The sequence below is a fragment of the Ailuropoda melanoleuca genome, chromosome 19 (assembly GCF_002007445.2).
Source record: "Ailuropoda melanoleuca isolate Jingjing chromosome 19, ASM200744v2, whole genome shotgun sequence".
NCBI lineage: Eukaryota > Metazoa > Chordata > Mammalia > Carnivora > Ursidae > Ailuropoda > Ailuropoda melanoleuca.
In genome coordinates this window covers 14040879-14067181 of record NC_048236.1, presented here as the reverse complement: position 1 = coordinate 14067181, position 26303 = coordinate 14040879, and the positions used below count along the sequence as shown (strand labels likewise).

Sequence of the window (26303 nt, the reverse complement as noted above, 5' to 3'; positions counted from 1 at the left end):
ATTCAACTGATTAAATTTGAAGGTCTAATTGGCTTTATTAAGCAGTTCATGAATTGGCAGCATCCCATGTAGCAAGTAGAGGGGAGTTCTGAGGACTTGTGTAAAATGGAAAGTTTTTATAGGAAGGAGAGTGAGGCAAGGAAATTCTTAGCAAAAGAAAATAGTGTTCCAGGCAAGGTCGCTTTCCTTTAGGGAGAAAAGTCCAGGGGCTTGGGGTAGGGAAGAGGGTGGGGAAGGGGTTGTTTTATTAGGTAAATTACCTCATCTTCCTTTGGGGTGGAGAGGGAGGGCCCCTGTGATAGATTATCTTGTTGGCGCTGATCAGAAAATGCCTGATAAGTTAAAATTTCATTTGTGGGGGAGGTTGAAACTGCAGTTCAGTTAGGTATTAAAGTCCTAGTTCTGTGACTTGGCCTAGCATATTTGACTCCATCTTGGGCCTGTGGTTTTCTTTGTAACACTGAGCGTTGTATTTAGTAGAGCAATTTTAATGTTTAATCCAGGTTATTAAATTCCAAACTTTTGTCTTCTCAACTTAATTTCTGATTAATACTTTTCTTGCTGGATTTTAAAAATTAATTTTCCAGAGTTGACAAGATGAACTAAAAACATACTTTTTGCAGAGGAGCAGCATTTTTCAAATCGGGTCCCCAGGAACCTAGTGTGATGGTGTTGTGAGACGTCCTGGTGGAAAAAAAAAAAAAAAGAAAAAAGTTTCCATTTTCAGTGGAGTATGGAAAGCAGTATTCCCTTGTTGAAGAGATTTACGGTATACATTAGCATATTAAAGACTGAGAACTTCTGTGATAAAGAACCCGTTTAATTCAGTGTTTCACAAATTCACTTGGTCATGGATTCTTTTTATCAAAGAGTATCTGTTAACATCCCTTTGGGAAATCCTGCAGGAGAGTTTTAAAGTGACTGCTTTTAAGCAAATATAATTAATTTTGTATTAATTAGAACCCCCGATTTGGACAGGGTCTAGTTAATTTGGTTGTCATTGCAGGAATATTTTCTCACAGCCTTTCTTATGGGTCACTGATTTTGTAATTCATGGGCAACTTATACTTTTGGTCCACTTGAGTTGTAACTGAGCTGTTTCTTTCATTACCTACAATTTGCTCACTGTAACTCCCACCCACTTGTCTTGGTCCAGGCCCTCCCTTCCTTCCATGATAGAAACCGTATATGGCAGTTTGTAAATACCTGCAGAAACTGTTTTGTCCCTTTTTAAAAAGCTTTCCTGGTCAAATACTTCCATTTCCTTTATTTCATTTTTATGTGATGCAGTTTTTATGTCATACATTTCTTTTTCTAGCATATTCTCTTTCAGTTTTCCCATTTGAAAATTTTAAGACTCTTGAGTTGAAGGCAGAAAATGAATTGAAGGAATTCTACCAGGTAATCAGAGGTATACAGTAAGGGCATGGGCTACTGTTACCTACAGAACTCAACTCTGTTTTTATTGTCTACCTCCTTTTTACCTCCCCCCCTTTGTACATACTGAGCTGTTTGCCTGTTTATTTACCCTTTTTTTTTCTTCTCCACTGTAGGATAGCTCCTTTAGTCTTAACTGTTTTTCCAGTTTTCCTACAAAGATACGTACTGCTTTTATTAGAAAAGACCAAACTAATGTTACTTTGTAAAAACTGTCTTTTCCACTCTTAATTTGCTATGAAAAGAGAAGGCCGTTGTATAATTCATCTCCTTTCCAAGAGTGAAGGACTGATAATGATTAATGCACTGCTAGTTCTAAGGACATTTGCATCTCAACCGGGAACTCCTGGTCGGGGAGGGCATAGAGGGCTGCAAACTGTCTACTGCCTCAGGGCCAAATCTGGCCACAGCCTATTTTTTGGTACAGCTAAGAGGTAAGAATTTTTTTTTTTTTTTTACATTTTTAAAGAATTGAAAACAAATCAAAAGAAGAATAATATTTTGGGACACCTGAAAATTATATGAAATTCAAAATTTGGTGTTTATAAATAAAATTGTGTTGAATCCAGCTGTTCCGATTCACTTATATGTTGTCACATCATATGACTCTTAAAGCCAAAAATATTTACTATCTGGTTTTTGTGGAAAAAGTTTCTTGATTCTATCTGAGGCTAAGGTTTCATATGTATTTTGGGTAAAGTTTTTTGTATATTCATTTAGTGGTGAGATGTGTGTGGTGTCTAAATGGGGTGTCTCTCCATTGGATGGGGGCCGCCATATGTGGGGCCATGATCCTGTAGAAGCTGGTGGTGAGGGAGGTAAAGGAATTCACCTGAGGCAGAACAAAGGAGATAGAAATTTACTGAATACACCACAAGGGAGTTGTGGGCAGGACAGCAGAAGATAGGCTGTCTGCAAGGAGGCAGTGGGTGAAGGTTGTTTTTAAAGGGGGAAGATGAGGAAGTATGGCCACGTATGGAATTCTCCCTGTTTTTGGTAACTATGCCTTGTTGTAAGTAGCCCATTGGTCAGTTAGGGCCTATGGATATTTTGAGGTCGCCTCCTGGGCCTGTCTGTATTCAGCCAGGGGGTTGTACATTCCATCGCTGAAGCCCGTTTGCCTAAAAGTGGCCTCTACAATATGGCCACTTGTGTTTCCTGTGAATCCATTTATGAAAGTAACTTTGCTTTTCTATACATAAGGCCAGCTGTGGTTCTATGAATGAAATTTTATGCCACAGCTACTTTTCTGAATGAGCTTCTCTCTTTGATTTATTTACAAAATGGTACTGAAAAGGCCAGATCAGTGTATTGCTTTACTAAAGCAAAATTTTATTTATGTGATAATCCTCTTTGAGTCAAGATCGTCATGAAAGATATACCCATTGCAAATGCCACTTCAAGTAAAAGTTCAGTGAGTAATGCTGATATAAAGTGGATGATGGGTTGCGTGGCTGGCTCAGTAGGTGGGGCACACAACTGTGAATCTCAAGGTTGTGAGTTCAAGCCCCCTGTTGGGCGTGGAGCCTACTTAAAAAAATAAATTAAAAAAAATAAAGTGGATGAAGTGTTTCTTCTGTCACTCAAATTAGAGGTTTCCTAACTAGACTAGTAGGTAATCCTTTATGACTATTACATTTGCTTTTAGCTCTCTTAATATATACACCTCCTTTTTGGTATAAATTAAAGGTTTTATAGTCATTGGCGTTGCCAGCTTTTCCAGCTTTGTTAGTATTCTGATCAGTCCTTTTGTTTAATTAAGTATTAATTGATTATATTTGGAACAGTTTTTCAGTAAGTACAAGTCATGCTTTCAAAAGTGTATCTCAGTTGTGTTTGCTGATGTATTAGAACAGTCTAACATCCTGCCCTGTATTCTGCTCACTATTATTAATTCTTGTTGAGTTGTGGTGAGTGCAGACTTCTCGTGTGCAAACATTGCTGCCATTCAATAACTTAAAGGGAGAATGATTAAAATATTTTTTTAAAGATTTTATTTATTTGACAGAGAGGGATGGAGCACTAGCAAGGGGAGGGGCAGAGGCAGAGGGAGAAGCAGACTCTCTGCTGAGCAGGGAGCCCAGCGTGGGGCTCAGTCCCTGGACCCTGGGATCATGACCTGAGCTGAAGGCAGACGCTCAACCAACTGAGCCACCCAGGCGCCCTGAGATTCAAATGTTTTTAGGAACAAGTTGTCTTGAGATATATTTACACACAAAATTCATTGGTTTTAATTCATTGGTTTAATTATTGAATGATTTTTTAGTAAATTTACTGAATTATGCAGCTATTACCACAATCAAAATTTTGTAACATTTCCACCATCCCAAAAAGAACCCCAGCCCTAGGCAGCCACTGATATATTATCTATGTCAATAAGATTCACATTTTCTGGATATTTCACAAAAATAGAATCCTACGGTATGGGTTCTTTAGTTTGGCTTCTTCCGGTCAGCACAGTGTGTTTGAGGTGCAACCGTGTTGTAGCGTGTGTCTTCAGTCCTTTTTCTTGGCACATAGTGTTTCCGTCCTGTGGATGTGTCACATTTGGTTTATCCATCTAACAGTTGAGTGGCATTTGGACTGTTTCCACTTTTTGGCTGCTAATGAATCATGCTGCTGTAAACATGAGCATACAAGTCTTTGTATGGACATATATTTTCATTTCTCTTGGGTATTTATTTAGGAATGGGATTGCTGGGTCATATGGTAAACACAGTGTAACGTTTTAGGGAATGCCAAATTGTTTTCCAGAGTGGTTGCATCATTTTATATTTCCCCTAGCCATGGGGAGGGTTCTAATTTCTCCAATTCCAGTACTTATTGACTTTCTTTTTGATTTTAGCTATCCTAATGGATGTGAAATGCTATGTCATAGGATAGTGATTTGTATTTCTCTAATGATGTTGAGCCTCTTTTCATACACTTATTGCCCATTTCTGTATCTTCTTTGGTAAAATGTCTGTTCAGATCTTTGCCTATTTTAAAATGGGTTGTATGTCCTTTTATTATTGGGCTTTCTTTTACCACTTATGCTCTTGGTGCTATATATAAGTAATTTTTGCCTAACCCAAGGTCACAAAGATTTACATTTATGTTTTCATCTAACAATTGTGTAGTTTTAGCTCTTAATTTAGGTCTCTGATTCATTTTGAGGAAAATGTTCCTTTTGCACGTGGATATTGAATTTCCCAGTATCAGTTTGAAAAGAGTCAATGCTGAATTGCTCTTTTTCTTTTGTCAAAAACTATAAATATGTGGGTCTCTTTCAGGACTCTCTATTTCAGTGACCTATATGTCTATTTTTATTAAAAACATTTTGTTATAAGATTAATTAGTATTAAGTCTTGAAATTTGATATATCTGAACACCAAAGTAATTTAGATGGGAAAACACTTAGAAGGTTGCCATGCCAACATGGACATTTCTCCTCTGTATGTTAGTTATTCAGCAGCATTTATTTAGCTCCAACTGTGTGATAAGACATGATGCCAGGTACGAACTCTCATAGATGCCATGATAGGCCCTCAGGGCAGAGACAGATCCCTTGCTAGGAAGTGGCTTGATAGAGTTTTTGAATCTGTTTTCTGAGTTTCTCTTTTCTTCCTGTAACTGGGCAGGCATTCAAGGGCCTCCAGGTGAGGGCATGGCTATGTTCACAGGAAAGTGCAAATGACTAATCTTTTATTTATTGAACAAACCTTCTTTGAATATTTACTGTATGAAAAGTACTGTACAAAGCATGACACATTTACAATGAGGACCTAAGACTGGGCCCTGTTCTTTTTAGAGGCTTATATTTAAGTATATTATGTACATAAAACTATAAGGAAAATGATGATTGGTGTTCTGGAATAAGCCAAGGAATGTATGAGTGAAGAAGAGAGGCCTTCTCAGTCTGGGTGGCATGAGAGCTTGACCTTGAAGGAAAAGTAAGATTAGGATAGCCAGAGGAGTGGGAATAGAGCAGCATTTTGGGGGTAGAGGGAATACCATGAGTACAAGCAGAGAGATATGACAGTGGCAGTTTTGAGAATGTGATCTCAAGTATTCAGCTGACTTTCTTTTCAAATTCTCTTAGCCTTTGGGATTCGAAGTGAGGCTCTACTGTTTAGGCACTGGGACCTATACGTCTTGCAGTATACGCACAGCTGTGTCCCGTGGTTCACCTTGAGAAATGGGGCCTCGGATCTGCTAGAGTTGCTTGGCTCAAGCCTTCTCTTGGTGAAGCTTGTTAATTTAAAAGGGAGGGTGCTGGGGCTCCTGGGTGGCTAAGTTGCTTAAGCATCAGACTCTTGATCTCAGCACAGCTCTTGATCTCAGGGTCATGAGCTCAAGCCCTGTGTTAGGCTCCAAGGGGAGGGGGAGGGGGAGAGTGTGTGCACTCAGGAAAAAAGAGAGAGAGAGAGCATGCTCAGAACTGAGGTGGGGGAGAAAATCACTAATAGATTTTAGGCTTTAGCATGCGACAGAATTGCAGCAGTGCAGCCTCCCCTCTGGTCATGACCAGTTCGTTGTGCAGCACTAGCTGTTGACTAGCTGCCGGGTATCTGTGATCCACAACCTTAGGTGAACAAACGGAATCTGGAAATTTGGCAAAATTGTAATGTCCTTTAGGAAGTGATCAGTTTGAAGAAATTAAGGGTATCTTTGAAAGCTTTAATCTTCCTGGATTAATTCTGTTTAATCTTCCTGGTATAATTCTGTTGAAGAGATTGATTTTAACAACAGCTGATAAATGTGTCAATTTTTTTATTAGGTAATTAATAGAATATAACTATCCAAACTTACTGCTTTCCTAAATATGTTTTTTAGTGGTTTTATATTGGAAAATGTACATCATTGTACTGGGGAGTTAGCATTTCATCTGGATTTAAGGAAACTTCTTTTTTTTTTTTTTTTTTTTAACAGGGAAGAGATGTTAAGCATTAGCATGGATTGTAGCAAAGGTGGTGGAATCTCATCATCTGGGGGTGTTTTTAAAAATAGTTACAGTGTTCAACTGTGACAGTTGTCTTAATCATAATCCTGGTTATTTCAGTGGTTTAATGAAGGGGATACAGCCAGTTGTTCTCAGTGGTTTGTTTGTAAGGACTTGAGGAAATGGGCTTGTGTTTAAAGAAGAATTAGTTTACATACCAAGAATCAGAGTATTGTAAAGGCCTTAAAACTATAAAATATGCTACTGAGAGACCCCTTAGATTTTCCAGCCCTTGATATTTAAAAAAGAGCTGAAGCAACCTCTTGTGTCATTCCTTCCCCTGATATCTCCTGTCCAGCACCCTGAAAGGGACACCAGGAAATACATACGATGGTGTGACCCGGAGGTGTCTGCGCTTGCCAGCTCCACCTCCCTTGGCTCCTTCTCCACAGGTGGATTTTATTACTTGCCTAGCGCTCGCTCTTCTCTCTGAGGGCCTTGCTTCCTCCCCAGCCTGGAGCCTGACTCATATTACAAGCATTCCAGCAAGTGGCTCACTGTTTGGTTGAGGACTGGCAGAACCATGCTAGACGTCATCCATGAGGTAGGCGAAGTTAGATTTTGAAGGTTCAGGTGGTTCTCTGATTTGTGTGTGTGTGTATACCAAGGTAGTACCTATTTTTTTTTTCTATAAATAGCTGTGTTGTAAATATAGTTTTAAAATTTTTTATTTCTATTTTTTAATTAGTTTTTAAATTCCAGTATAGTTAACATACAGGTTTATATTAGTTTCAGGTGTACAATATAGTGATTCAGCAATTCTGTACATTACTCAGTGCTCGTCATGGAAAGTATACTCTTTAATCCCCATCACCTATTTCACCCATCCCCCCAACCCCTTCCGGTAACCATCTGTTCTCTGGAGTTAAGAGTCTGTTTTTTGGTTTGTCTTTTGTTTGTTTGTTTCTTAAATTCCAAATATGAGTGAAATCATATGGTATTTTTCCTTCTCTGCTGACTTATTTCACTTAGCAGTATGCTCTCTAGCTCCATTCTTGTTATTGCAAATGGCAAGATTTCATTCCTTTTAATGGCTTCATTATATTCAATTGTGTGTGTTTGTATGCACCTGCGTGTATGCGTACCCCTGCACCACATGTTCTTTACCCATTTGTCAACTGATGGACATTTGGGCTGCTTCCATAATTTGGCTGTTGTAAATAAAGTTGCAGTAAGCATAAGGGTCCATATATTGTTTTGAATTAGTGTTTTCATATTCTTTGGGTAAATACCTAGTAGTGGAATTACTGGATCATACGGTATTTCTGTTTCTAATTTTTGAGGGATCTCCATACTGTTTTCTACAGTGGCTGCATCAGTTTGCATCTTTACCAGCTGTGCTTGTAGGTTCCTTTTTCTCCACATCCTCACCTATATTTGTTGTTTCTTGTGTTTTTGATTTTAGCTGTTCTGACAGGTGTGCAGTGACATCTCATTATGGTTTTGACTTGCATTTCTCTGATGATGAGTGATGTTGAGCATCTTTTCATATGTCTCTTGGCCATCTGGATATCTTCTTTAGAAAAATGTCTGTTCATGTCTTCTGCCCATTTTTAATTGGATTATTTGTGGTATTTTTTTTACACTGAGTTGTATAATTTCTTTATATATTTTGGATACTAACTCTTTATCAGATATTCCATTTGCAGGTATCTTCTCCTGTTCAGTAGGTTGCCTCTTAGCTTTGTTAATGTTTCCTTTGCTGTGGAGGTTTTAATTTTGATGTAGTTCCAGTAGTTTATTTTTGCTTTTCTTTACCTTGCCCAAGGACATATACTAGAAAAATGTTACCACGGCTGATGTCAGAGAAATTACTGTCTGTGCTTTCTTCTAGGATTTTTATGGTTTCGAGCTCTCACATTTAAGTCCTTAATCCATTTTGAGTTTATTTTTGTGTATGGTGTAAGAACGTGGTCCAGTGGTAAAAGGTATTTTAAATGGTGCCTCCAGGAGAAAGGACAGTTCTTTTTTGGGGCAAGTATCTACTTAATTGTTGAAATACTTTATAGCAAGTCCGCCATTGACACCCTATAGGGCATTTGACAAATGCTGCAAAAGAGATGATTCAACTCAAAAGTATTCAGTAAGCACGTGCCACAACCAGCACTTTAATCAGAATTGTGAAGCAGTTGACATTTTTATTTGTCACTTCCCTGTATCTTTCCTGGACTCTTCTCTCCCCACTCACCAGCTGCCCAGAGTTCTCCTCCTGCCTTCTCAGTGTTAAAAGCTCTTACTCTGGAATCCTACAGTGCCCCACACCGCAGTGCTTCCTTCAGACTGCCTCCCCGCACCCAAAGTTATTCCATCTAATCACCAACCATGACTAAGTTTTCTTTGAAAGTGATATTAGGTGTTAAGAAGAAGATCAGTCAGATGAAGTGACTTGGTGTTAAGGGGCAAATGAGTGATAGGTTTTGGTATCCTAGGAGCTGTCTTTATTTTCACAGGGGAACTGAATGTATTTACCTGAATGCATCACTAATTTCTAGTAGTTAATCCGAACCTGATTTATAACCTTACCAGAGTCATTAAGTGGGGATATAATGAGGAAATACACATTTTTTTGAATAAGTTGTAAGTTTTGGTCATGATTGTAATTTAGATAAAGCTAATTACAGATTTTTAAAGATAATTTTACATGATTTTTACTGAAAAATATACACAGTTCTGCTTCAAGACTTTTTCAGGGGACGCCTGGATGGCTCAATTGGTTAGGCGGCTACCTTCGGCTCAGGTCATGATCCCAGGGTCCTGGATCCACCCCCCCAGCTCAGCAGGGAGTCTACTTGTTCCTCTCCCTCTGCCCCTCCCCCGTGCTTGTGCTCTTCCGCATGCGCATGCGCTCTCTCTCAAATAAAATCTTTAAAAAAAAAAAAGACTTTTTCAATAGAAGCTAGAATTTGAAAATACAGTGGAATCTGTTCAAAATGTTGGTGATTAAGTACAGAACATTGATGCTGTAGTTACAGACCAGGTTAAACATGCTTTTTTATGTCTAACTATATTTTTTAGGACTTGATATGAACTCATGTAACACACAGCTATTATGATAGTATTTGTTATTATTTGTCTCATTAAATTATTATTATTATAGTTACATATTTACATTTGCATCAAAATTTAGTTTCTAATGAAAACAAATTTAGTCTCATTGACTAGTTTATTAATTATTCATTAGAAGTTTTAGGTGATTATGACCTCCTACCCCCAGTTTTCTCAGCCTTTTCTTTCTTTTGCCCAAATTGTGAGAAGGTGAATGGGAAAGAGGTAAGCCTAAAAATGCCAGTGGTTAGGGGAGCCTTGCTGGCTCAGTAGGTAGACCACTCAACTCTTGATCTCGGGGTTGTGAGTTGGAGCCCGAAGCTGGGTGTAGAGTTTAAAAGAGAAATGCCAGTGACTGGTTCCTTCTCTTTTCTCTGTTATTATTGAAAACTGCTCTTAATAGCTCTTACCATGATTTTTTCAAGTCATATTGGTTTAAAAGACTGTACTCCATTTAAAGAATTACATGGAGTGGATAATGCTGATGTCTTTATAAATCAGTGCTCATTTGTCTGACATTATAATATGGAGGTTATTTAGACCACATCTTTAATAACCCCCAAATCAGTGGACAGATGCGAAAAAGTATGCAGAGTATTGATTTTTAAATTCATTTTTCTCTTTCAGTGATATTATTTGTAATTGCTCAGTGTAAGGATTAACAGCTCCTCAAGCAATCAGAGCTCTGCAGGCTGATGGGGAAACACACAAAAATAGATTTTTTCCCAATCTTCCCTTAGAGGGAAGAACTGGAAGAAAAAGTAGAGGACTCAAACCCAAACTAAACCAAACCAGAACCAACTGTCCCAAAGCTAAAACAGATTGTTATAGAAAATAGTTATGTGCTTTTAAAATTTTAGAAATTGAAAGAACCTTTTAAAAAGATTCCTATGACAGTAGTGAAACTGTACAAAAGAGACTATTAAAAATACATAGGTGAGGACTAAACTGTTCCCAAATCTTAAAGCATTTATTACTAAAATAAATGCTTTTATTTTATTTAACCACCTAATGTTCTACCTGGTAGTGAAAGACTAGAGAAGACCTTTTTGCTTTTGTTTTTACAATTGATTGTAGATTATCAACCTGAAAGCTTAAAAGAGAAATCTTCTTTGTCAAAGAACTTTGTCAAAGAACAGATTATTTGTACTGCCCAGGACCAACAGTGAATTGTTTTAAACTCTTCCTTATTTTATTCATTAATACCTTAAGGTGTATGACAGATATCTTTATCTTGTAGTTTTAATAAACAGTAAAGGAGATGAATTATGTATGGCCTTGATGCTGACTTACCACTGACTACGAAAAAGCATGACCATCCCATTATACTTATTTGCACCAATTTAGAATTTATAGTGATTTTGGCAGAATCTATGCTATAGCTTTATTCTTTCACAACTCTTGAAGAAGTAGTACTGAAGTACACAAAACTGTTCAGATAAAGCAGCTAAGTGATGCAGGCAGGTCGGTCTGAGGACTGAGAGGGGCCCTGCAGGACCAACTAAGGGGTGTTTGGCTTCTCATGGATTGGAAGTCCAACAGGAGCCAAGAGGAGGTAAGAGCAGTTTATTGAAGACATAGAGAAAGCAGGTACAGACAAGAGTATCTGAGAGACTGAAAGGAAAAGGAGCATGAGTCTCTGGAGTTTTTTTGTTTTTAAAGATTTTATTTTTAAGTAATCTCTATACCCAGCGTGGAGCTTGAACTCACAACCCTGAGATCAAGAGTGGCAGGCTCCACTGACTGAGCCAGCCAGGCTCCTGAACGTGGGGGGTGGTCTGGAGTTCTTGTTGAGGCGGGTGGTCTGGTCTGGTGTATGTGTCCTTGTAGGTATCCAGGAACTTGTCCAACAAGAATGAGTGCTCAAGTGTCCTCCATGACGTATGCCCTGGAGCTGTGGGTCGTGGTGTCAAGCCATTTGGAGTTATTGGTCTTGGAGAACGTTCATGTTCATGACGCCCTTACCCTGTCACTCCTTAGCTGTGATCTGTTGGGCTGGAAGACTCCACAAAGAAATCATTAACTCCTTGACCTTTATAAGGAAGACGTACATTAAAGCATGTGTAAGGGGGCATGTAGGCCTTAGCAAGAATAGAAGCAGGAAAAGAAGCAAAGGAAAAAAACCCAGCTTTTTCTTTAATAGTGTCCCTTCGGTTTCCTTGTCTCATAACTAGCCAAGAGAATACATTGTTTTAAAGCATTTCTGTGTATTTTAAAGGTATCAATTACTCATCAGTAACTGATAAGGTAATATATTGATAGATTGTTTTTATTTTTTTGAACTAGGATTTCTAAGGAGCTCTCCCAGGAAAATATGGTAGCTTATTTTTCATGAGTGTATTTGTTGGAAGGAAAAAAAAATTGCATTAAAAGCATTTTAATTCACAGTTTTCACTGAAGCTGACTGTCCCCCGTCTCTTTATCCAATTAGTAGGCTGTGAGACGATCCTATTTGGGACAAGTCTTCTTTTATTATTTATGTTCCTTTCTAAAGATAGCTAGTTGTTTTGCAGAATACTGTACGCTTTAGATGTAGGACTTCTTTAAGAGAGGATTGTGAATGCTTCTTGTGGCTGGTGTTTTGCTCCTTACTGTGCTAGCATGTGTGCATTTCACCAAGATTTTCTGAAAGCATGCCCTCTCTGCTTTTTTCTGAGAGACCTTTCCTCCATTATTGTGTATAGATTGGACCCTCAGCGGCTTTATCTGTGATTTGGATTTGTTCATGATAACACTTTTATTTTTGTTCAAGATAATAGTTTACAAAGAAGCTTTTATATTGGTCAGAGATACTGGGTCCTTGTTCTGCTTAAAAGCCTTCAGTGATTCTCTCTGCTTAGGAAAGTTCTGAGCTTCCTCTAGTGGCACATAAAGCCCCCATGTCTCCCAGCCCACCTTTTCGTGCCTCACCTCCTGCCTCACATTTCACAGATTTCAGGGCTGCTTTCCTTCCACGGATCTCACGCACAGTTGTATGCAGCCTTGCCTGTTTTTCTTTGTTCTTGCTCTTCCCTCCCCTTGGAACATTAAGCTCTTTTCTACATTGCTGTCAACTCAGTCTGCAGGCTTTAAGAGGTTGCGCTCTCTTATTATTTTGTACTCTTAGAGGTTAAATGATACCTGGCATATAATGGATGCTTGGTAAACATATAGTGACCTGAATGAAACTGCAGCTACATGGTAACTATAAGTTTAAATATGGGAAGTAACATTTTTGTGGAATTTGTCTAGATTCACATCAATCAGTACAAGATCAGGCTTTTGAAAAAGGCAGTCTTAAACACATTTATTTAAATAAGCAGCTATATGATTTTATCTCCAGAGTTGAATTTGATTTAGTCAGTGAAAAACCAAACAATTATAAGTTAACAAAATAAAAATTTTGTATTTTTGATCAGTTAAACCATTTAGATGATACAGACTTGGCATAATATATTCTTTCTCAAAAATGAATTGCAAATTGCCTATGTCATCATCACCAGCGTCTTGTTTAGACTCTCTGTCCCTGTGTGCCCTCTCCACCATTTTGTACTTCATTTTCCTTCCTTAGGAGACTCTTCTTAAGCAAAGGACTAGCGCCCTCTAGGGGTGAACTGCAGATGCAGTGCAGTGCACACATTTTGAAAAGCACTGCAAAATTCTGGGAGAATTGTATGAAATACAGAAAATGATGCTTCATCCTTATTATGTAATTCAGGTTATATAATTTAATCCCGGAGTATCTCAGAGTGCTTTCACTTTGTTCATCACTTCCCCCAGCACTATTTATTCAGACAGATTTTTGTCCCACAGGGAGAAAATTTCCAAAATGAGAAGAAAGAGTGTTTTATTAAAAATTGACGTGGAAGGTTAAGACTACTGGCAGTTAGTATAGTCATCTGTGGAGGAAAGTTACCAGGCCAAATGTCTATGACTCAGACTTAGGGCAAAATAAAGAGCTTTTCTGTGTCAGTTTAACTATTTAATTCCTTTTTTCTTCATAAATTGGTCACTTGATCATATATTCCTATAGAATCCCAATTATTTCCACTCATTTCATCTACTGCCACTTGCTCCGCATAATGTAATTTGCTGATTTTTAATTGTTAATTAACACTTTTAACACCCATCTTTTGTGGTGAGGAAAATGAGCCAATATTTATAAAGCACTTACAGACAGGGTCAGGTACCTAGAATGGTTCATTGTGTATGTATTTGTATTTCTTGTTGTTTGTTTGTTTTGTAGCTCCTTTTTTTTTCTTAACGTTTTACTTTTTTTTTTTTTTTTAAGATTTTATTTATTTATTTGACAGAGATAGAGACAAAACAGCCAGCGAGAGAGGGAACATAAGCAGGGGGAGTGGGAGAGGAAGAAGCAGGCTCCTAGTGGAGGAGCCTGATGTGGGGCTCGATCCCAGAACACTGGGATCACGCCCTGAGCCTAAGGCAGGCGCTTAACCGCTGTGCCACCCAGGCATGCCTTAAGATTTTACTTTTAAGGGGCCCCACATCAGGCTCCTCTGCTATGAGCCTGCTTCTTCCTCTCCCACTCCCCCTGCTTGTGTTCCCTCTCTCGCTAGCTGTCTCTCTCTCTGTCAAATAAATAAATAAAATCTTTAAAAAAAAAAAAAAGGTTTCACTTTTAAGTAATCTCTACACCGAGCCTGGGGCTTGAACCCACAACGCTGAGATCAAGAGCCCCATGCTCTTCTGACTGAGGCTGCCAGGCACTGCTGTATTTATTGTTATTACAGTGATGATAAAGACGATGATAATGGTATCTTGCAGTTATGTAGCAATTTTTATATGTAGTATTTCTGTGAACACTCAGAATAATCACTTGAGACAGGAAAAATAGGCAGTATTACATGATAAACAAAGCCTCAGGATTTTTTCAGGTATTACGGAAGTTTAATTAATCTGTTTCTCTATTTCTTCCTAAATTTCTTTTTTTTTTTTTTTAAGATCTATTTGTCTATTTTAGAGAGACGGGGGGAGGGCAGGGGCAGAGAGGGTCCCAAGCGGACTCTGCCTGGGAGCCCAGCGTGGGGCTCGATTCCACGACCCCAAGATCATGACCCAACCTGAAACCAAGAGTCAGATGCTCAACCGACTGCACCACCCAGGTTCCCCTCTCCTAAAATTCTTGAGAAATTAAGCCATAGACTTAAAAACAGCTTTCCATTTTACATAGTTTCTTTTAAGTTGACACATTGCTTCTTAAAAATGATAATTTTATTTTCAGATAATAGAATTTTTGTTCTCTAGTTTGAACTAGAGGCCTTGTGTTTAAAGTTTTATTTTGCAGATGAGAAAATTGAGGCCTGAGAGTTCAGGCTGCTGGTGCTGGTTCATGAGACCTGTGGCAGAACTAGACTAAAATGCAGACCTCCTAATTATTTTTCCCTTATTACATGTTTTCTTTTTTCCTAACTTGGTTTTACATGGCATAATAATAATATTATTATCCTTCTCTACACATGCCTAATTTAATTTTTCTTTACTGTTGCATAAATATGAAAAACGACACATGGTTTCGGAAGGTTTCCTTGCTGTTAGAAGGAAGATTTAGTTCTGCCTGGCAAAGCAAGTTGTGAAATTGCCTTCCTATGAAATAAGTGTTCAGAATCACACTTCCTCTTTAACTGTCTGGGAGTGAGAATGACATAGGAAGTGGATGTGGATTGAAATGTGGCTTTGGCAGGGCGTGGGCGGTATGGTAGACTGGAGAGCCCAGAATTCTCAGCGATGTGTGTTAGTTACTGTCATGGGAGACCTCATCCCGACTGTGTGCTGAGGATGTCAGATCTGCACAATAAAGTGATTTATTTTGTGAGATTAAGCCAGGATCAGGAACTACATAATATTGTTTACATAAATGTGATCCCTTTTAGGTTCAGGCTCTTTTAGAATTAGGCTGCTTTCCCGTTACACTGGAGATACATAGAGAAGTACATAGATTTAGATGCACTGATGTACAGAAATTTATAAGCACCGTTCTTCTGCCTTGTGTTTAAGTAGGTCCTTAGCCTTATAAATTAAACTCATGCTTTGGCATGGGACTAAGGGAATTCTTAACAGTGCTCTACTACGGGAGTAGAAAAGTAAGTGTTAGTACTCATCTCACTAAGTTACTTATCTGCATGCATATGTGTCATACATGGAGTAGATATGTTCCTGTGAAGATCCTTGAAAATTGATTCATCTCTGAAATATAATTAAGGACTTGAGGGGATTGTCATTTAATGGTATCCCAAGGTAAATATTCTAATGGAAGGGATAATCACTTTATAACTTTTTTTTGCTATGTATAGGTTTTCTAAATTAGGACTGCCTAAAATGTGTTATGATGTGCTATTTCTTTTTTAAGGGAAATAAAGTGTTTTTTAAACCTTATTTTACTGTTGTATCATTATCTTGTGACATCAAAGATTCAACTGATATTTCTTGGGAATTAGAAAATCAAAATAAAATGTCAGTCTGTGAAGATGGGAACACTTGTTTTAATAATTTGACTTACTTTCAGTGTTACTCGCCATTTTTATAGGTACTATTGATATTAGCAGTTATTTAGAGCTGTTGAGCCTAAATTAGTACTCAGATTATTTGCAGTTAATGATGCATTCATAGACAGTTAATTGAATATTGAAAAGTTCTGTGATTTGGGCAAAAGCACATAAGAACTAGTAAATATGATATGAAGCTCTTAAGGGAATTTTTTCTTCATTAATCAAAAATACTTTCTGGCGCTAATAAAAAAACCTGCAAAACGTATATATAGTCAACTAATATAATAAAATTTAATGGCATTAAAAGTTTTTTAGGATGAAAAACTCAACTGTCAAAAGTTTCCTTGCAGTTTCCATTAGGCCTTTTCTTGCTTCTTATGTATTCAGATAGTTTTGATCATTTTTTAGATCTTTGTATTATTTTGTGCTGTATGTTCATTTGATATTTTGGAAGTGCAAAGAAGTTTGACTCATATGTACAAAACCCTTAAGAGTTTACCACACCAGCTGGAAAGCACATAGGGCACATGTAGGTAGAATTCTGGTCTCTGCCTCTAGACCACTTCCTTGACTCCTTTCATGAGAGCAGCACAAAGTAATGCAGCCTAGAATCACTAAAAGGTGAGAAAATGGAAACATGCCAAGCCACTGTGGAACAGCCATCTTTAATAGCCTGCTTTGACATTTGTCTCTCCAGCGCAAACCTTACAGTAGGCCAAGTATTTACGGGCGATATCCCTACTTGGCAGACTGAACAAAGCTTTTGGGAAATCTTTGATGGTTTGTGCTCTTAAAATCACAAGCTTAAATCAGGCCTGTGGAATGGAGGAAGAAGCTATTATAGGTTAAGTATTGACTTTGTGCTAGTTTTAACATGGTTATAAAAACCCTCCATCACAAGAAGATTTATGTTGTGCAGAGGACGATTTGGGCAGAGGTCTTACAACTTGACTCGTGTGAATTTTTAAAAACTTTTTATTTTGAAATAAGTATAGACTCAAAGGAAGTTTTAAAAATAGTAAGTATGTAGAGTCTCATGGACCCTTCACCTAGCTTATATTTCTAGATTTTTAAAGTATGGAGTGTGTGTCTCTGCCGTCCTGGAACTTGTGGCACAGAGAATAGGAAGACCAACTCAGGTTGGGGGCAGGGGTCAACACTTGCTCCTCCTGCTAAGGTTGCGCTGGCTGTTAGACCGGGATCGTGAAGTCATTACCATTGCCTGTGTTTAAAAAATTGTAACCCCATGTGGTTGGCCAAGCCTATACTAGTTCGAGTATGTTAAAAATAAAGCATTCTGTGTGTCCTTAGGAGTTATTAATTTGAAGTTTACCCTTTTTTAGTTTTGGTTTTTAAATTTAAGTTTAGTTTTTTTTTTTTTTTTTTAAGATTTTTTTTATTTATTTGACAGAGATAGAGACAGCCAGCGAGAGAGGGAACACAAGCAGGGGGAGTGGGAGAGGAAGAAGCAGGCTCATAGAGGAGGAGCCTGATGTGGGGCTCGATCCCATAACGCCGGGATCACGCCCTGAGCCGAAGGCAGATGCTTAACCGCTGTGCCACCCAGGCGCCCCTAAGTTTAGTTTTTAAGTAATGAGAGAATTAAAATGAAAATATCACTGCAAGAATGAACACCACATGAGGAATATTTTCTACTTGTCCCTGTTCTTGTCTGAGTGTTAAAGATGATCCCAGGTTCAGGACCAAAAGTTTAAATTGCTTTTCTCTCTGTAGGTTCGAAAACATGTGAATGATCTCTATGAAGACTTAAGGGATGGACACAATTTAATCTCTCTATTAGAGGTTCTTTCGGGAGATACCTTGGTAAGTTTTAAATTTCCTAATTTAGTTTGAAGAACATGTAATCCTGTCCACGTGGGACCGGTGTGTTGTCAGTAGACACCGTTCAGATTTTTGACACATTCACCTTTTGGGCTGTGATTTCTGCCTGAAAAAAAGTGTTCTGGTTAGCTTCCTAATCATTTTCAGACTTCAAATGATGTGAATTTGGGAGATTGAAGCACTTTGATTACTTTGCTTATATAATCAGTTCTGTAATTAAACTACCATTTTTGTTCTGGCTTCTTTTTTACCTTCGGGTTTTTGCTTTTTGTTTTGTTTTTGTTTTTGTTTTTGCTTAGCAGAGGTTGGATGCATAATATAACCACATATCAAAAGACTCACAAATAGCAAAGAAATAAACATTGCTTTCTGAAAAATGGTCTAACCCATTCCACAGGTGTCATTGCCTTTTTTGTGAACATTACTTCCCCTTCTGGTTCCTTGTTCTCCTTCATTATGTTCTGTTCATGCTCTTCTTTTCATTTCTGGTCTGTCTTGTGTCTTTGCTGTCCTATCTTCTGTCTGTTATATCCATTAGCCAAGGGAGCGAGATTTTTTGAAGACCTTACGATTGGTGAGTGCAACAGAAGCATGCGAATGTGAACAGCATGAGGATGTGGAGGATGAGGATAAGGGGGTAGGTGTCGGCCCCCATAACTCAACTAACCTAGCCATTACAGTGCGGTGAGCGCTAACGTGGTAGAGAAGTAACCCATGGGTTCGGACTCCTTTTTAGAAAATTATAGAAAGGACCAAAACCCACAGTGAGGTGGATGTGTGTGTACCAAAGAACTGGACGAAGGAAGTATTTTCTCTTTAAATTTATTTATACATTACTGTGCAGTGCATGGTAATTGAACACAGGTGCTTAAATTATATGATGGCATTTTAGCTAAAGAATTTTATATACCTTTTATATAAATACAGAAATCTTGACAACTAGCCTGCTGATTTTTATGCAAATTTGTTCCACTTCTGGAATTTACATTTCAAACGTGGCAACTCTTGCCTTATTTGAGGGGACTTACGGAAATTTACTTACTGTTTTAAGCTTATGCTTTAAATCATACTGGCAATAGGTATTTGATGGACATTCTTTACGTATTTTCTGTGTCTTGTTTTATTTAGAAGGGGGGAAGGTTTTAAAATTTGGAGTCCTGGTAGAACGTACAGAGCTGTTTCACCTTCATGACACTTGGTTGACTTAGCCCACTTTGCAAGACAGATAATGCTTCTTTTGTCATCCACATCCCAAGTGCCCCTGATTCCATTGGAAACTGTGCTTTTTTTTGGAACCAGTGGATGAATTCATCAACAATATTTCTACCTGTTACATAGAACCTATTTTTCCATTCTGTAGTCTGCTGTCTGTTTCATTATGGTGCCTTTGGCTTCAATAACCTATTCATATTTGAGAAACCAAGCTGTCAGGGTTTTCTTTTCTTTTCTTCCTCTTGGAAGATTTTATGTGGTAAATTTCAACTCCATTCTCTGTATTTTTGTTAAGCATCTTCTCAGCTCTATCTCCTTATGTTTTTCTTCTGCAAACTTGTAGCTTTTCTCAAGGAAAACGGCATCAAGGAAAAGGATTATGGATTGTCAGTTTTCCTGAGACAGTGAATAATCATGTCCATCCCTAAACATTGTAAAACTATTAGAGTCCAACCGATTTTATGAAAAAGCTAAAATAAAGAGGAAATATATGGTTTTAATTGCTTTTTTCTCTTCCTCTATCATGGCTAAGTAAAACTCTGTCTTTCTCCCTCTTGGTGATTTTTATACTAATTGCATGCTACTTTATCTCATTTTCATTAACATGCCATACATATATAATTATAAAAACCCACGTAACAATTGAGTTTATTGAAAAGGCAAAATGGGCAATGGTATTTAATTCTTTCTGTGCATCCAAAGCTCATAAACTGTAGGCTAGAATTGTAGTATAGTTATGACTATAAAAGTCTGTATGTTCTATGGTATTTTCTCTTTTCCTTTTATTTAAAGAAAACATATAGAATAAATCATATGTTTCATATTCAGAGAAATCCCTGGTTGTTTAAATTCAATTAGTATCTTTAAGAAAAATCTAATGGGTTTACCTGAATAGTAAATACTGGTTTGACATGTTAAGATGAGCATAAAGTATATTTATAGGGTATATTTATCATAAGAGTATTTAGCATGCTCAATGGTATGAGAAACTATGGTGTTTTTTATACCCTGAATTTTTCTATTCTTAGCCCAGAGAAAAAGGTCGGATGCGTTTTCACAGACTACAGAATGTACAAATTGCACTTGACTATTTGAAAAGACGCCAGGTATGATGTTTTTCAAAGACTATAATCATATAAACATATATGACTAAGTAAATCTACATAGAGACATGTCAGGGAGTGAAAAGGTTAAATTTGTGAATTATAATAATTAAGTTTGTGGTTTTGTGAGACAAATATTTAAAAATACGTTCAAACATTTGCTCCAAAGAAAAGGAAGTTAGTAGTAGGTGTAAGCCCAGAGGAATTATAAGTGGCTGCATTTCCATCTGAATAAGAGCTACTGGTTTTCCTTCTGTTAGAGTTGGAATGCTTTGCCTAGGAAGTTAATGACATTTTAGTAGCAACAGAATGTTAAGAATGCCTATGAACAGTTCTTAGTAGTGGGGCAATACTTTATTATTTATACTTAGTGTAAAAAATTATTTTTATAAAAATAGTTTATATAATACTTTAAAAAACAGTGTAAACATTTTTAATACTTAGTAGCAGTAAGGCAGTATTTTGTTTTTTATAGTAGATAATATTGGGTAATCAAAAGTAGTTAAAAATAAAACAATATTTCTGACAACAGTCTCCAAGTAGCTTGAGGTTTTAGAAGAAATCTTGTTGGAATGAACACCATATTGGATAGGATCTTGATTTGGTGGCATTGTGGTATAAAAGAGGTATAAGCCAAAGTATTGGTAATTTTTCAATTAATAGAAAAGAGAAAAAGAAAATTAGGAGAATAGAAAATTACTGAAAACAATGAGAAATCAGAGGTGACAACATTTTCCTTGTTAATGGAGTAAGGGGAAAAGGAGGGAGGGAAATGGGGAGAGGTAAACACTACTTTTATTATTATTCATTTATTTAGTTTATTATGGACATTAAAGTGCTCTTATTTTTTAAACTCCGATAAGCAGTGTTTAAATAGGTTAAATGTTATTTTTATTTACCTTATTATTCTTAATTCTAGTGGAAGTTTCCAGAAGGACTGTTGGTTAATTATGTTTCCTTGTCTGAAATGTTTTTGGCAGTGTTTGTCCAGGAAGTAAGATGTTAGTTATTATTGTATTTAATTCAGGATATTTAATTATTTTTATCCAGGATATAAATGATAGGTATCATTACTGGCTTTGGTTACCTGAAAATGCATAATTTGATAGTTAATAAGCTTTAAGTCTGAGTGTTATTCTTATTATTTTTTTTTTATATTTGAGCAGCCTTCCAAATATCCAGTGACATATATTTGTTTATCTTGGTAACAATTTATGGTAGATAAATAGAAAAATGATGCTAGTTTTTCTCCCCACTTTGTGACAGAAGTATAAGAAAGTTATTAGACTATTTTATGGTTCAGAACTATCTTATGGACAGTTTCTTAATGGTAAGCGTTTTTTACCATTAGCAAACAGTTTCTTAATGGTAAGAGTAAATTAAGCTTATTTTCAAGTGACAACATTATATCTAATTTCAAAATATCAAGTATTTAAGAATTCTCAACTTGAGTTGTATTTTTCTCTTGAGAAGTGAGTACTTTTAATACTCGTTCTAAAAGAAAAGTCAAATTAACAATTGTTTTTTCCTTTTTGGTTACTCTATAATTTGTAGTCTAAAATGAGTGGAGATAAGGAGTAACAGTATTTTGAGGATTACTGGCATTGAGATCACTTTGATTTTTAATTTGTATGATTTGGAATTGCTTTTATGTGGGTAAAGATAATTTGTGTGTTTGAAAAAGTTAGTTTAATCTCTTCTTTTCATATAACACAGGTGAAATTAGTGAATATTAGAAATGATGACATAACAGATGGGAATCCCAAGTTGACTTTGGGATTAATATGGACAATAATTTTGCACTTTCAGGTAAGCTTAATTTTTCTTAATTGTCATTTCTTTTAACCTCTCATTGCTGATTTTCAAGTGGTTGATGTGAAGAATGAGTTATACATTTATGTCCTATGAAAGAAAATAAATTTAAGGCTTCTTTTCTTAATATATTTGAATGTTTCCTTTCAAGTAACATACTGTCTGTGAATCTGGAACCCTCTTTCCTCTTATCAATGAGCTTAGTATCAATGAGGTTATAAGATGATGCTTGTAATCTGTTGAAAACCGACCTCTGTGCTCGGGAATGGAAATATGTAATGCGAAGACAAGAGTTTGGTTATAGAGAGGAACAATCGCTTCTTACTTTGCTGGGCAAAGGCTGCAGCAGGCCAAGGCCTTCAAAACTGGAGGAAGGGGCTCCTGGGATATATAGGGATATATAGGGAAATACAGAATCTAGCTGGTTTCCACAGGAATTGTGTACATGCAGCCCCCCATGCTCATCATGTTTTCAAGGTGATTCCTGGTTCTGAAACAAAAGGCTAAGAAGGGAGGAAGGAAGGTTTGTGGAAGAGAGTAAAAAAAAGGTTACTTAGTTTAAAATCGAGCCTCTGAAGCGTTAATGCAGCCATTTTGATTTTTGCTCAATTTCCTGTGTTGAAGTGGTTTCAGTTCTCAGTGTTGGAAGACAAAGATTTCTTTTCGCTGAATGCAGACATATTTCTTTTGTTTATTGGACAGTATTACTTGACTTAGATACATGGACATTTTATGATTTGTTCCTTAGAATGGTTTTTGTTGATATTCTGGTTTCTCAGCTATGAAAACTACTTTTTCCTGTTGATAGACACTAGATGGCAGTAGAATTTTCATAAAGGGATCTCCTGAATTAGAAATAGCCATATTTTGTGTAGGGCTGTGCTTTCTCAAACTAGATTTGAGGGGAGTAAATGCAGATTTTTTTTTTAAGGATTTAATTTATTCATTTGAGAGAGAGAGAGAAAGCGTGCGTGCACGCGAGCAGGTAGGGCAAAGGGTGAGGGAGAAAGAATCTGAAGCAGACTCTGTACTGAGTGTGGAGCCTGGGAGGGGCTTGGTCCCACCCCTGGGAGATCAGTTACCAGGAGTCTGAGGCTTGCCGACTGAGCCACCCAGATGTCCTGAGTCAATGCAGATTAATTAACTACGATTTATCTAATACATCTGGGCTCATTGAGGGCTGATTTGGATTTTTACTATTTTGTAAAATGATGCATTTTGGAAAAAATGATCTTTATTTGATTTAAGGTGAATTCTAACTCTGGAACTTTAGTTTATTACCCATTTTCCTGCTTATGCAGTGTTCTATGTGCACCCCAGAGCCTGACCCATAGTAGGCAGGCAGCAAATCATACCGATTGACTGCTGTTCAGTTAGACCTTGAAAGAGAAAGAGGTAGTAGCTTGCCAGCTTCAGAAAGGAGCTGAGGTTTTGAACCAAATCATGAGAGGAGTAAGACTTATTTCTTAATTTGTAAAAATTTTCTGTGATTTAAGGTTTATAAGGGAATGGTGGAAAATAGTGTGCCTGGAGCTCTTTTGGGAAAAGGATGAATCTGACAGGTAGAGCTGTAGGATTTAGCATCTAGGTAGGTTCCAGGCAGCTGAACAAAATTGCACCAGTAGGAAATTGGAAGAGACCCCGGCAACCAGGTGTCATCAGCCAGACTACAGGGTAGCTAATACAGGTAAATGTTCCCTCAGCTGGGCTTTTGCCATCAGGTAGTCCAATAACAGGAGCTGGAGGCAGGACCCTAAAGAACTGAGGGCCCCTATTACTAGAGCACCCCTTCCTCAGGAACGAGGGGATTGAGCACTAAACCAAGGCAGGGAGTTGGGCATGGAGCCAGACCTTGTTTCTAGAATTGGGTAAAGACTAAGTAGAACGGGCTGAAAAGCAAATTTCATGTGGAGATCCTCAGCAGCATTCTCAGGGATCCTTTAATTAGTCCTCAGTGGATCAGGTCCCAGAACTTCCAGCAGGGTTGAAACTGCATGGACCCACATGGGAAGATTAAAGGCCTATTGGAGCACGGAGCCAGTCCCTTCATCACCAACAGAGCTGTGAGACAGGTGGGGGTGTCTGGACTTGGAGTACTCTGGGGCCGAGGAAAGCACGAGGAGGCAGAGCTCAGTGTCACCACTGACTCCGACTTAAGGCAGTTGATGACATTGGGTACATCACTTAACCATTCTGACCTTGAAAAATAATGTTTTAGGAAACTGAGTCTATCAATTTACGTAAAATAGATTGAAATGGGCAGGGTCTGTGGTTAGGGAGAGAGATGCGAAGAAGCTGAGGTGGTAATAATCTCCGAGTGGAGTAATAAAGGCCAGGACTCAGGTGGGTATGAAAAACTAAATCCAAAGGATTACATTTTGAAGGAAGAAAGCAGTGGACTTGGCCATGGAGCAGAGAGGATGAAGGAGAGGGATTAAAGATGACCCATGAACGATTCAGCCTATAAAACAACAAACCCGCAGACGACTGAGAGAAGCAGGGTGATGGTCAGGGGAGGCAGAATATAGAAGGACCATCCGGATGGGTCTGATGGCCGGGCGGGCATCCTGAGCATCTGTGTGCTGGGCACTTGGAGATACATGAGCAGAGCTGGGAGGTCAGCGGCAGGTAACACACTTAGAGTTATCAGTATAAACGTGGCCACTTAGTTCATTGGAGAGAAGGGATCTTGAGAGGATTCAAGAGAAGAGCATGCTGAGAGCTAAGGCTAGACATCTGGGGAAGCCCATGATTTGGGGTGCAGGAGGAAGATCCATCTAGGGAAACAGAAAAAACAGAACATTTGGGAGACGGATGGAGCAGCAAGAAAACGTCGTGTTGCTGAATTGGGGGAAGAGAATGTCCAGTAGAAAGGAATGGTGAGCAGTACAAAATGGCACTGAAGAACATGAGGAAATGAAGACTGAGAACTGGTGTGACCTAGAAGGAGGACATTGGAGACCTTGCAAGAAACAACTCCCAAGTGACTGGAAGCAGAAACCAGGAAATGACAGCCAAAATGTGAATAAATGGTTGGGAATTAGATCCTAAGTTTGAAGAAATTTAAAGCAGAAGGTCATTCAAAAAGAATTATGTATTAAGAAACTCTGCATTTCGTCCCTGGAGGAAAAAGGAAGACCAGCCACAGAAATACTTCTAATATAATCCTAACGATCCTCTGACATAGATTATAGAATCCAGTATATTTTAGGACCAGAAAGCAAGATATTATGACTGTTAATTTATCACCAGTATTTAGAATTTAGATCCAGATCTGTTTAAAGAGGAACACAACAATGTTTTGGTAAAATAAAAATGTTCCTTTTTATTTAAATGAAATAACTTTTCTTAGTTCTATGATAATTTAAGATTAGAATGATTTTACTGGTTATGCCAAAATAGAAGGCTATTTATAGCAGTGGTAATCATCCTCACTCAAAGTGACTGGGCTTTTTTTTTTTTTTTGTCTCTATACTTTACATAAATAAGGGAAGTAATTTCAGGAGATCAATTTATTATTTAAAAAATATTTGTTACGAGCATCACAAACTGAATCTCTGGAGGTAAGCATTATCAAACAGTAGTCCTCTATCAGTAGCTCTGTGTGCTAGATCCAGAGATGCTAGGATAATGTCGTATGTTGCCGTGTCTGTTGGGAGCGTTCATAAATGTAATCTATTGGTGATGAATCCATCGCAATATAAATAAGGGATATAGAGTGGGAGTGTTGTGGTACAATCAGGAAGGTGTTAGAGAAATTTTCACTGATACTAGAGAGAGACTTTGCAGGATGAATGCCAGCTACCAGGTGGTGACTAAAGTTGGGCTATTTCTCAGGAAGGGAGCAGTGTGTGGTGGCCTGGGAATGGATAGTTGGTGAGTTTGGCAGGGCTGGAGGGAAGGGCGGATGGGATGCATGTCAGTGGTTGAGCCTTTATCTTGCCAGTACAAATACAAGCCATTACGCTTTTACATTCTCATGAATAATGTTCCATTGCCACGAAGACATTGAAAATAAAATAAATTCAATTCTGAGGCTTTATTTTTGCCAGCTTGTCTTCTAGGATATTCAGTTTTGCCATTAGAGATTGTTTAGTTTTCTCTTTTAGTGATTAATCATCATGCAGGCCTATCATTGACAAGTATCGGCAACATTGCTAACTTGGAATTGGAAATTCTTATTTAGAAAAGTATAATGAGTTTCATCTTGTGATCAGTCTAAAGACTACCTAGAGAATGGCAATTATCATGTTTTTCTACTTAGTCAAATGATACCTGCTTACGTGTAAGTCCAGTCATGCCATACTAATTTTCTTTTTACCATATCTATGACTCAGTTTAGGAAATATGCACACCTTGGATAATCAGGCTCCATATTGATTT

At 37.7% G+C, this 26303-nt stretch overlaps 1 protein-coding gene across 21 annotated transcripts in view; it reads left to right on the top strand.

Annotated features, from left to right (window-relative positions):
- DST (dystonin) overlaps positions 1 to 26303 on the top strand; it is a 472609-nt gene that overhangs the window by 237289 nt on the left and 209017 nt on the right. For 18 of the 21 annotated variants that reach the window (XM_034648006.1, XM_034648008.1, XM_034648011.1 and 15 more), the window contains 3 exons: positions 17686 to 17775; positions 20034 to 20111; positions 21825 to 21917. In XM_034648006.1, the coding sequence (XP_034503897.1) occupies positions 17686 to 17775; positions 20034 to 20111; positions 21825 to 21917 (261 nt within the window). Of the gene's footprint in view, positions 1 to 17685; positions 17776 to 18331; positions 18431 to 20033; positions 20112 to 21824; positions 21918 to 26303 lie in introns of all 21 variants that reach the window. The other 3 variants (XM_034648017.1, XM_034648015.1, XM_034648016.1) reach the window with 1 other exon arrangement.